Below are 12,660 nucleotides of genomic sequence, written 5' to 3'. Positions count from 1 at the left end.
CACCATCTGTTAGTTCCCCTGGAGATGTCTGTATTCCTGAGGGAGCATCTTAACTACTGGTACAGCCTGAAAGCCTACTACCTGGCCAAGACCATGGCTGATATCCCATTCCAGGTGAGCTGGAAATGTTGGGGTTTGAGGGGAGGGTTAGCTCTCTGAGGTCCTGAGTGCTGACAAACCTGTTACACACAGCAAAATACAACTATATAGCACACCACTGCACTCTAGCACACTACCTGGTTGTGGCAGTGTATTACACTCAGCATTTCTACAGGGTTTGAACACTCTCAAATGGTTCTCAGTTCAAGTAGTTCACACTTTGTTTTTCTATCCAAAGTGGGAAAGCTTCCAACATTGTTTAGAGGCTGGCTCCAGCAAAACTAAATGCAAATTTGACCATAAATGTACTAATATCATAGACTGAATAAAACATGGACCTAGCGTCCGTGACGTCACCCATAGGTTTCTGAAGAGCCGTTGTGAAGCTCAAAGTGGGAGGCTCCTGGCGGCTCTGGCTGTCGCCATCTTGGAAGTCCCCGGTGGAGGTGGAGCTGAGGCGGGCCGAAAGAAGCCTGGCTGCTGATCCACCTAGCGGCAAGCCACCTGAGAGGGCACCCACCTGTCACTCAACATGGCGAGGTCTTTAATTATGCATAACTTTCAACCTTAATATAATTTAAACGGGTGAGTTAAATAAACATTCACCCCCCTCACAGTTGTCATGAAGGGGGAAATTAGCTATAGAGATCCAAACTGTTTTTGTACCAGGCTGTGAACACGTTTATTTCTGCTGTGAAGTTGGGCCTTTTAACATGGGGCTCTGTGGGCTCCCTTTTGGAGCCAGCCTCAAGTGGCCATTCGAGGAACTTCAGTTTTTGGCAGTTCTTCGACTTGATTTTTCAGCCCTGGAGGTTGCCATTTGACTAATATAATATTGTGTTGCATGTGGTGTATCGTGGTCTTGTGCTGGCATTATTAAGTGAATTTGCCTCAGGCAAATAAGTTGGATTGCGTGCATGGTGTTCTATACTATTTGAAAAGAGCACTCGAGTAAGATATTGTAAATCTTATTGTTGCTAACCTAATCAGTTAACCCCAAAGTTACTGTAGCTAACCCAACAACTGAAGTATCAATACTGGTGTGAAAATCTAAATTCTTTTACTAGCTCTTGGGTACCTCAAGGATGGGTCAAGGGTGCTACAAGATTTCTAATATCATTATTCATTTCTTCTGTGTTTTTAATGTTTCATCACATTAAAAAAATGCCTGCATTTACATTAACTACATTTTATGTTACATTTTCATACAAAACAGGAAATAACTATAAAATTCAATGCATTAAAAACAAATACTGAAAATAGTGACATCAGAGCAAGCGACGGAAAGATTTGAAAAAGAGCTCAAAGAAATGCTGATATATCTCAGCCCTCAACACAGTCTGACAGGACTGAACCTGGGCCCACCAACAAAACTAAAATCAGACTCAGCACTACTTATAAATACATTTAACATATTAGCTTATTCAAGTGACATATTTGTCTATAAATCTGCAGAGCACTTGTTGGCTTTTATCCTGAGTGATTGAGAATTAACCTATATTATTTTATTCAACATTAATATAACAACAACAAATATAAAATTGTTAAAATTGATAAGCATCTGTGTGCATTTATCCATGCTATATTGGGGGTTGATCTAAAAATGTTTGGGAACCACAGTACTAGCTCATCTCCCATAATCCAAATGTTTTGTCACACACTGATTACAGCATAAGTCCAGAAGCATTTCTATCTGTATCTAAGTTATTGTAGATGATAGTGGCTTCTTATTCAAAATGAGACAGATTGCTCTTGTTGAACCGTTAAGTGCTAATTGGCCCCAAACATTTAAGGGAAATTTCCTAACATGCCTTTATTGGAATGTATAAGAAGCAGGCCATTTACACAACTTCAGTTGTTTGTGATTCGGCTGGGATGGAAGACCAGGGCCTAACTCTGTGTGTGTGTGTGTGTGTGTGTGTGTGTGTGTGTGTGTGTGTGTGTGTGTGTGTGTGTGTGTGTGTGTGTGTGTGTGGTTGTAGCACCAGCTTCAGTACAGTTTCCACTGACATCAGTGTGAGCGTAAATTAGATAAACAAAAGTTTCATTTTGAGGTGAACTGTTCCTTCACTAAATAAAGGTTAATGAAGGTGTTATTTTAGGTGATCTGCCCCATCATGTACTGCAGCATAGTGTACTGGATGACAGAGCAGCCTCCTGAGGTCAGCCGCTACCTGCTCTTTATAGCCCTGTCCATCTGTACTGCCCTGGTAGCCCAGTCCTTGGGCCTGCTGATTGGGGCCGCCTCCACCTCACTACAGGTACTGCAGGTTTGCATGGTTAAAATTTGGATTTTTGTGACTTTGGGATTTCTTGGCTCATGTTATACAAAATATGTCCTCTTCATCCTTATACAGGTAGCCACATTTGTTGGACCTGTCACAGCTATCCCGGTGCTGCTCTTCTCTGGATTCTTTGTGAAATTCGACACAATCCCCAAGTATCTACAGTGGAGCTCCTATGTGTCTTATGTCAGGTGTGTACCAGTATGAGTATTTTTTGATTCAATAGCAGTGGACCATAAGGATGATGATGTCAGTCAGTTGGTCTGTCCAGAGCAAAATATCATATTATTCCTATTTATTACATCCTGGATCATATTTCCATAGATTTGGCCATCGTTTCTATTCTCATTTCATTCGGAGAAAATGAAGGTGAGCAGTAAAAGTATTACTTAAACTGTCCATTGTAAACATCCATCACAGTTTAAAGACCAACTTGCTGGGTCAACTAACCTACCATGCTTACCGTAGCTGTGCGCGCACACAGTTTTCCTGTGCAACAAGGGACTATTACGGACTGGCAGTTCTCCGTTTTAGAAGCTCTTTACACTTAAATTGTCTTTCCAAATTGGGAAAATATTGTACATTGTTCAAGGGCTGGCTAACAAACTAAATACACACTTTACCATAAATATACCAATATAATATTGGGCCTCATGCAAGAACATTTTCATGTTCTTAAATTTCTCTTAATTTTTTCTTTGAAGTTTGCTCATACAAGAGTTCAAAGTCAGATTCAGCAAACTGTCTTAACTGCACAATCTTCGCTTGTTTCAGCCTGATGAATGCCACCTGTTCATGAAGAGGTGCGTGTTTGTGAGATTTGATTAGCATAATTGACACCTCTAAATTGCTATATAAAGCTGACTTTCAATTTTAATCCCAATCAAGCAGGTTAGATATCTGGTTAAACTGTTGGCTTGTTTCCAGCAGTCAGTTTACAATCGTAGAAGTGCTCCAACTGTCTGAACTGACCCAAATGACACAGTGTTGCCAGATCTCAGTAATTAACTTGAGTACAATGTTATAATTAGGGATAGAAACGATGTCCAAAGCTACTAAAATAAGTAGCTTATAATAAACCGAAATTGATCAAGATCCCCAGTGGTTGATTTCTAAGTAGTTTTTTAACACTCTGACATTTTGTCTAGATCCACTATCATTTCAAAATGTTCCCCTTGACAAACATTGTGGCTCATAAAACATGTCAAAAGCTAATGGCTGGATATCCATGGAATTTGCTTTGAATAGGATTCATCCTCTAGTCCCTAGACCCTCTGACTTTTCCTGGAGTACCACCAAAATTTCCAACTGTACATAAGGACAAGTCCATGTTCCACAGAAGACCCTTTCCATTTTAGACACTCCCATGACCTTTCTTCAAGGCCCACCTTCAGGTTAAAATGTCAGATTTCTAATCTAGTAACCAGATTTCATGCAATTTGCTGAGCACAATCTGCTCCAAAGAGGATTAACCTTACTGATTTTACTGACCTTACCTTTTACTGAATTTACCACCACGCAGAGGACAAACTTTACATTTTTAACCTCATTACTGATAAGGCTGTAAGATTACCAAAATCATCCGCATGTTGTTCGTTCCATCCAGCAGTGAACATTGGAGCCTATAGGAGCTATTAGTAGAGTTGACGCATTTTTAGTCTTATTTAAATTTTGAGCTGTTTTGACTCAGAATCAAGAGATGACTTACTTAGCTATTTTCAATTCTGAATTTGTCTCAGTGTTTGTATCTCTCCCATAGGTATGGCTTTGAAGGGGTGATTCTGTCCATCTACGGGATGAACCGTTCAGAGCTGGAGTGTCCGGGGAAGGTGTGTAAGTTCCAACAGCCTGAAGAGGTTCTGCAGTTACTGGATGTGGAAGGCGCAAATCTCTACATAGATTTCATTGTCCTGGGCATTTTCTTCATCATCCTACGGCTGGCCACCTACCTGGTCCTCCGCTACAAAGTCACATCTGAGCGATAGGTTTTGCTTGGCTCATCCTCCAAATCTCAAGGCCCTCCCTAATATCATTCCAGACCTAGTCTCTTTTCTGTGCACAGAAAACAACCTATCTCATGTGGGAGTTTGTTTCATTTCATTTTACACACTGCTGCTAAAAGGACAGAACATCAATTCTGATCTGTTCTACTGCCAACAACTGTGGAGGGCAGTGAAGAGTAATCTTATAAATCAACATATTCCTGTTTTACCTCAGACATCAGGACTTAACTCCTGCGCACAAAGTTAGATCAGCAGTGAGGAGGACAAAGAGACTGAACCACATTCAGCAGCATGTACTGTACATTTCATATTCCTTCCGCCTTTGAGAATAAGGCGGATGTGATACAGTAGCACTTATTAGAGTGGACATGCATGTTTATTCTACACTGTGTGCTTCCACTCTTTCAGTGTTGGAGTGGACGTTGGTCCACAAAACTGCCCCCTTGAGAAAAGCAAATACAAACAGAGTGTTTACATTGCTCTATTAGTCAAAAAAAACAAAGGACAAATGGTTGCACTGGAGAATAAGTTTGATGTATTGTGCCTGAAACACTCGATGAAAGCAGGTTGTTTGAGCTAGTTTTTGTTCTATATTTCTGTTGTCATATGACAGTTTGGAGTCCCAAAACATTATCTTCCTGTGTGTGAATATCAAATCATTGTTGGAGCTAGATTGTTTTCTAACATGTTGATAGTTGTAAATTAAGCTTTATCATGATTGTCTACCGAAATTTGGTATTTTTTGTACTTCCATAATATAATCTAAAATCTTGAAAGTCTTAGTTGAAATAAAACTTGTTCAGCCTTAATCATTTTATATTGTACTATATTATCTGTAGTAATATATGCATATGTAATTATATAAATGTATTTCAGCAAAATAGATGAATTACTGTATCACTATTCTTTTGTGTCTACACTACATCCAGTAATGTCACAAGGACAAATCATGCTCATGCAGTCATGTTTGGTGCTATCTGAAGTTTCATGTTTAATTTGAATTATGTAATATGTAAAAAAAAAAAAAGAAGAAGAAACAATTGTTTTTTAAGTTTGCATCAGGACTGCACATTACAAGTATACTGAGCACTTAGAGAACAACCAAAGAAAAATTATTGTAACTGGAAGTCTGCTCACATTTTGCTAACAATGTATTGACAATCTTTCTGTTGTTGTTGTTGTCTCTTTTGAAAACAGATTTTGGAGAGCAATAAACACTGATATAACTAATTCAGTTAAATCTGTCAGTTTATTAATGGCCAGTGAAAAAAATATATCGTCTCCTCCCACTAGGACATTCTCAGAATACCTCCACAGAGAGGCGTCCCGCAGGCATCAGGCTCAGCTCCCTCTTCACAGTGATGGTCCCATACAGCGGCCGCATTGCCTCTGATGCGGCACTAAACCACCCCTTGTTCCATCTTACCCTAAATTTTGGGGGCAGTGACTCACTACCAACCTGAAGGGAGTGATCAACAGTTTTGCAGCGGGGTGCCGTGGCCTTAGCCTTGGAGGTACTGCCACTCACCCTCGATGCTCAGATTCAATTCACTTCTCAGCTGAGTTGGTGTCATTAGCCCATTTTACACTGCCTGTTCAAGGCGGAATTGTTGCACCGTCATTCCGCCTCGCCGGTCTGTATAACACGTGGCAAGAAGTGTGAGTAGAGAGCGTGTGGCTGAGCAAGAGAGTGACGCTGAGCGAGAGAGTGATGCTGAATGCAGCGGTGCAGAGAAAACGGGAGCAGTGAAGCTGGCAGTCTGGCAGTAAATGTACAGCGTAGGTTACAGTTTGTCAAACTAAAGGCTCCAGCTTCTCAAGACCAAAGTAAAGCTCCCGTGTGTTGTTTCCTAACTGCTGGAATAGCGTCACTACGACAAACAGCCTACACTGAGGGGAACTCTGCAGTGAAAAACCAAGTAGAGGTACTAACATGCATGCTAACTAACCTAAAGGAGCACTTCACCCCAAAAAGATCTGTAAATCAGTTACTCACCCCATGTTGCCTTGGATTCCTGAAGATTATTTTTCCCCGCATGCCAATGCCTCCATGTGAATGTAGAATGAATCCAAAACACGCTATCCAGACTTGTTGAAGTTGATGGCGCTCCCGTTTTTAAAATAGCAAAACTATATCAAAACATCTGTTTAAAAACTCTCACACAACTCGTGCATTATAATCCAAGGCTCATTTATCTACTCATATGCTCATACTTCCAAAAAACCTTGCTAATGAAGACGGTGTAGTCCCTCATTCATCCAGGAGTGTTCTATCGTAGAAAAGGTTTCAGTCATAGTCATCTGGACACTGTTTTCAGACACTGTTTCGGCTTCCATCGGGAAGTCATTCTCAATAAGAATGAAATCATGCTCATCATCTTGCTAATGAAATCATTTCTGGCAGAAATCCTGAAGGCAAACTAGTACTACACACCTGTGGTCAGACACTCTCGTGCATGCGGCTGAGAGCAACAACCACATGCATGTGTGTACGTAGTGTATTCATGCCTCTGACCTCATTCAGTGGCCTGGAGCTGCGCATGTCTTCTTCTACTTCTTCTTCTTCTTCTTCTTCTTCTTCTGGTGTTTGGATCAGAATGGTCTTATGCCGACCCTATAGTCTTCTTCTATAGTGCGCATGCACCAACATGCATGCTGCCTGTTGACGTAGCTCTGTCTCGTCGTCTTACTTTTTCCAACTTTTAGCTTTCCTTTTTCTTCCAAACTTGGGTAACTTGTGTGTAAGTATAATTTAAACTACGCTCTTTACGAAAATGAGCGTAGAAAGTGTTTTAGTACTTTTTTTCGCCGTGGAGCTTCTTCACCTGCTACTCTGTCAGGGCACCGCTGTAGATCAGCTGTTTGGCCGCATTTTTTACACTAGGGAACAGCTGATCGCGCTAAAGCCGAGCGGCATGGCGCCCAGGACTACCGATGTCCCCACTGAGATCCGGAGGAGGACACACCGAGGATGCAGAGGTGGAACGAAGCGGCAAGGGAAGAGAGAGGGGTGCAGACAAAAGAGACTTAAGAACAAGAGATTTAAGCCGTGTCTGCCTTCTGCTCGTCATGGGCAACGTGAGATCACCGGCAAATAAAATGGACAAGCTAACGGCGCTAGCTGGGTCAGACCGAGTTCCGTGAGTGTAGTTTGATGTTCTTCTAAGAGACATGGCTACACCAGGATATCCCGGATCATAACATTTCCATCAACGGCTTTCAGACTATTCAGGCCCACAGGGATCAGCGGTAAGCGTAAAGGCAGCGGGCTTGCTGTTCTGGTTAACAACAGATAGTGTAACCCTGGCCACGTTACTATCAAGCAGAGTATCTGTAGCCCGGACATTGAACTGTTAGCTGTGGGACTCCGGCCATATTATCTGCCACGTGAATTCTCATATGCCATTGTTGTGGCTGTTTACATCCCCCCCTCTGCTAACCCGGCATTGGCGTGCAACGCCACTCACACCACCATAGCACAACTCCAGACTCAACACCCGAGTGCACTCATATTAATCTTGGGTGACTTCAACCATGTCAGTGTTTCAACAACACTGACTAATTTCACCCAGTATGTGAATTGTCCTACTAGAGAGGAGAGGACACTGGACCTGCTGTATGCTAACGTTAAGGACGCATACAGCTCTCCCCCCCTCCTCCCCCCTGGGTAGGTCAGACCACAACCTGGTTCACCTCAAACCCTGCTATGTGACGCTGGTCAAAAGGCAGCCTGTGACCACAAGGACAGTGAGGAGATGGTCAGAGGAGGTATATGAGACACTGCAGGAATGTTTTGAGGTGACAAACTGGGATGCAGTCTGTGAGCCTCATAGAGAGGACATTGATGGGCTCACTGAGTGTATTACTGGCTACATTAACTTCTGTGTGGACTGCAATGTCCCAACTAAGATGGTCCATTGTTAATCAAATAACAAACCGTGGGTAACAAAGGACATCAAGGACATCCTGAATGCCAAGAGGAGGGCCTTTACTGATGGTAATAGGGAGGAGGTGAGGGCAATCCAGGCCGACCTGAAGGTGAAGATCAGGGAGGCCAAGGAGAAGTACAGGAGGAAGCTGGAGCGGAAACTCCAGCAGAACAATATGAGAGAGGTCTGGAGCGGCATGAAGAGCATCACTGGCTTCAGTTGAAGGCAGCTTGGACAGGGCCAACAAACTTAATCTGTTCTTTAACAGATTCGACACACCGGCTCCTGCTCATCCCCCCTCTAACACAGCTGCTGTCAGCCCTCAAGCTCCTCTGAGTACTCTGCTCCCCCCTGCCCCACCTACCTGGGAGAGTCCTACTCCCCCCTCAACTGGCTCTCAGGCTAACGGCCCTCTTCACACTACTAATGACTCCCCCCCTCCCCTGCCTGTAACCTCTGCTGTGTGCCTGACTGCTGACCAGGTGAGAGGACAAGTGATGAAACTGGCCTGGATGGCGTTAGCTCCAGGGGGGAAAAAGCCTGTGCGCCCCAGCTATGTGGAGTCCTTCAACATGTCTTCAACCTGAGCTTGAGTCTTCAAAGGGTCCCTGTTTTGTGGAAGACATCTTGCCTCGTTCCTGTGCCGAAGACGCCGCGTCCCAGTGGCTCAAAGGACTACAGACCGGTGGCACTGACCTCCCACATAATGAAGACCCTGGAGAGACTGGTGCTGGAACAGATGTAGCCCATGGTCAGACCCCTCCTGGATCCCCTTCAGTTCGCCTACCATCCCCGGCTGGGAGTTGAGAATGCCATCATCTTCCTGCTGAACCGCATCCACACCCACCTGGACAAGCCGGCAAGCTTGTGACAGCGTGGTCAGCAACACTGGGGCCCCTCAGGGGAGTGTCCTCTCTCCCTTCCTCTTCACCATCTACACCACGGACTTCAGCCACCACACAGAGACCTGCCACCTTCAGAAGTTTTTTGATGACTCTGCTGTGGTGGGATGTATCAGCGGTGGTAATGAGACTGAGTACAGGGCTGTGGTGGGGAACATTGTCTCATGGTGTGAGCAGAACCATCTGCAGCTCAATGCGACAAAGTCTAAGGAGCTGGTTGTAGATCTACGAAGGGCCAAGGCACCAGTGACCCCGGTTTCCATCCAGGGAGTCAGTGTGGACATTGTAGCGGATTACAAGTACCTGGGAGTACATATGGACAATAAACTGGACTGGGCTAAGAACACTCAAGCCCTGTACAGGAAGGGCCAGAGCCGCCTCTATTTTCTGAGGAGGCTGAGGTCCTTCAGCATCTGCCAGACAATACTGAAGATGTTTTATGAGTCTGTGGTGGCCAGTGCTATCCTGTATGCTGTTGCATTTTGGGGCAGCAGGTTGAGGGCAGCGGATGCTAACAGGCTCAACAAACTGATCCGTAAGGCCAGTGACATTGTGGGGTTGGAGTTGGACTCTCTGTCGGTGGTGTCAGAGAGGAGGATGCTGGCCAAACTACATGCCATCTTGGACAGTGTCTCCCACCCACTCCATGACGTGCTGGTCAAACAAAGGAGTACCTTCAGCGGAAGACTCATCCCCCCAAAATGCACCACAGAGCGCCACAGGAAGTCATTCCTGCCTGTGGCCATCAAACTCTTGATCCTCTCTCCCTCTAAGTGTTAGTCTTTTAACACATATATTTATATATATATATATATATATATATATATATCAGAGAGCCATGTGTATGTTTGACAATCATGCAGTCTGTTTGTTCTTGCCATTACATACCATAGATGGCATTGCCCTGGCCTCCAGCAACACCGTAAGGAACCTCGGAGTTGTCTTTGATCAGGACATGTCCTTTAACTCCCACATGAAACAAATGTCAAGGACTGCCTTTTTTCACCTACATAACATTGCAAGTTGTATTAGTTATGGTGCTATAGGCCTTGACTCCTGTACTTCCCATGATGCACCTCTACTCTCCTTCTCCATCTGTACACATTATTTTCCCATTAATGCATGTTACTAACTGGACTCGATTATTATTATATTAAATTATATATATTTAAAATTATATGTGGAATTTGCATTGTGCTACCGTATGCTCTCTTGCTCTCTCTCTCTCTCTCTTTCTTTCTCAACCCAACCAGCAGCAGCAGATGACCTACTTTTTACTTTTATCTAAGTACATTTTTACACAAGTACTTTTACATTTACTTAGTAAAATAAAATAAATTAAATGTATTTACAGTACTTTTACTTGAGTACAGTATTCTAGTACTCATTCCATCCCTGCTCAGCGTAATATATGGATGTATATCCCTGCAATTCACTATTATGGGCAAATAAAGAAAATGTTTGTCTGAAAACATTTCGTGTTAAGGTTTGGATTTTGTGTGCTCTGTATGCAACATTAATGTCCCTTGCCAGTCACATGCCTGTTTAAGTGATGAACTGCACTACTTGTGGTTGTTTTGATAGTAACAAACATTTTATACTCGTGGTATAATTTTGTGGCCTGTGCTACAAAACTTTCAACTCTGTAGCACCAGTGCTATGTGAAAAAAAAGTTTATGTGCCGCCCTGTTAACCCCTTTCGCTCCTGTTTGTCTCAGTCCTCACAACCCTCCCCCCAAAACCCTTTTTGTGCTTCCTCTACTCCTTCTCCCATGAGGGACTCAGGCAGCACATATGATGAACTGGATTCAATACAGGGAAGATTAGCATGGCCCCTGTATAAGGATGAACTCACAAAGCCACATTTAGACATCCTCCCAACCTTGAGTCTCACTCCCTAAGTTCATCGCTACCACATCATCTGGTACTGTATATCATTGATGCCCATTCCACCATCAGTTCATTTCTTTGTGCCTGACCCTATTTCATCCCACCCCTTGACCCCTATCATGCCTCCGTCCCTGACACTCATTCATTCCCTCTTCACCTTACCTACCATTCCAATAAATTAATTTGCATTATATATTATATATTATGTTCACACATAATATTATATATTATTTTCTTACATAACATACACTTATGTATTTGAAGTTTAGTTGGGAAAATGTTGTTTGTGCTGAATATACGCACACAGTTTAGCTCACTGCCAAACATGAAAGGCTTTTGTTTTTGCTTTTTTTTTTCCAAAATGAACTTTGTCCCATGGTTATACTCCATTGGTCAGAATAATAAGTTTGGGTTTTTGTTTTTTGTTTTTCGCTGCAAGATAAAACTAACAGACACTCACCACTGGTCAGGAAGTTGGTAGCCTTTTCCTTGATGGTTTTGGTCAGCTGCTGCATATTTTTCAGGCACTGGAGGATGTGGATATTGGGGGCCATGAGCGCCATGTTCTGCTCCCCACATCCATATGGCATCTTCAGCAGTCCATCCAGGTTCTTCAGGGCCTGGCCCAGGATGTCACCTGTACAAAAACACTGACTTGTTAAGTTGTTTAACTAACCTGACCTTTATACTTTGCATATATTTAGGAGACAAATGTGGCCGCTGTAATTTACCTACTGAGGCTGAAAATTGTGTCATGTTAATTGTATCTTATATGAATACAATTCAATATACTGAACAGATTGATAAGTACACACACCTCTCATATTTTGACTTTATTTTATTTTACTAATGTTGCTTTAATGTGTTATATGTGCATTTGGATAGCACCTTTTGGACTTTGGAAAGCTGTTTGTAAAGGTAACCTGTGGAGTTTTTGACCTCTAGTAGTGCTACGGAGCAGTTTTTTTATGCACACGCGGGTGAGCTCAAGCATACACAGACTGGATGTGTCTCCTCACTTCCCTCGCTTCCTTCCAGCGAGGATGTGAGAGAGAGATGCGAGGAAGAGACGCAAGGACAGAGGAGCCGAAGCTGCTAAATGAGAAATTCAGTTTAATTCAATTCAATTTTATTCATATAGCGCCAATTCATAACAGTTATCTCATAATCCTTGGTTCCATAGCATCATTCTTAAGCAACGTCAGTTACTTATGACATGCTGCACAGCTGTATCACCTGTCAAACCGACTAGTACAAATGTCCACAGAACCCCTTATTTAAGAACAATTTCAAAACCTTACAGTATCTTTCATAGAGAGATAAGTAGATAGAGAGAGAGAGAGAGAGAGAGAGAGAGAGAGTTCAATAGATGGATAGACAGACAGACAGACAGACAGACAGACAGACAGATAGATAGATAGATAGATAGATAGATAGATAGATAGATAGATAGATAGATAGATAGATAGATAGATAGATAGATAGATAGATAGATAGATAGATAGATAGATAGATAGATAGATAGATAGATAGATAGATAGATAGATATGAA

The 12,660-nt window shown here is 42.8% G+C and overlaps 1 protein-coding gene and 1 pseudogene across 4 annotated transcripts in view; both read left to right on the top strand.

Moving 5' to 3' along the window:
* LOC122879330 (ATP-binding cassette sub-family G member 4-like) overlaps nucleotides 1–5,617 on the top strand; it is a 31,352-nt gene extending 25,735 nt beyond the window's left edge. For 3 of the 4 annotated variants that reach the window (XM_044203308.1, XM_044203309.1, XM_044203311.1), the window contains 4 exons: nucleotides 14–114; nucleotides 2,202–2,360; nucleotides 2,457–2,575; nucleotides 4,144–5,617. In XM_044203308.1, coding sequence (XP_044059243.1) covers nucleotides 14–114; nucleotides 2,202–2,360; nucleotides 2,457–2,575; nucleotides 4,144–4,369 — 605 coding nt within the window. In that variant the 3' untranslated portion in view covers nucleotides 4,370–5,617. Of the gene's footprint in view, nucleotides 1–13; nucleotides 115–2,201; nucleotides 2,361–2,456; nucleotides 2,576–4,123 lie in introns of all 4 variants that reach the window. The other variant, XM_044203310.1, reaches the window with a different exon arrangement.
* A 5,378-nt stretch (nucleotides 5,618–10,995) lies between these two features.
* On the top strand, nucleotides 10,996–11,095 carry LOC122879721 (annotated as a pseudogene).
* The last annotated feature ends 1,565 nt before the right edge of the window (nucleotides 11,096–12,660 follow it).

This window comes from Siniperca chuatsi, linkage group LG7, assembly GCF_020085105.1.
Source record: "Siniperca chuatsi isolate FFG_IHB_CAS linkage group LG7, ASM2008510v1, whole genome shotgun sequence".
In the NCBI taxonomy this organism is placed as follows: Eukaryota; Metazoa; Chordata; class Actinopteri; order Centrarchiformes; family Sinipercidae; genus Siniperca; species Siniperca chuatsi.
The sequence above is the reverse complement of the archived record's forward strand: the minus strand, read 5'-3'. Positions and strand labels throughout refer to the sequence as shown.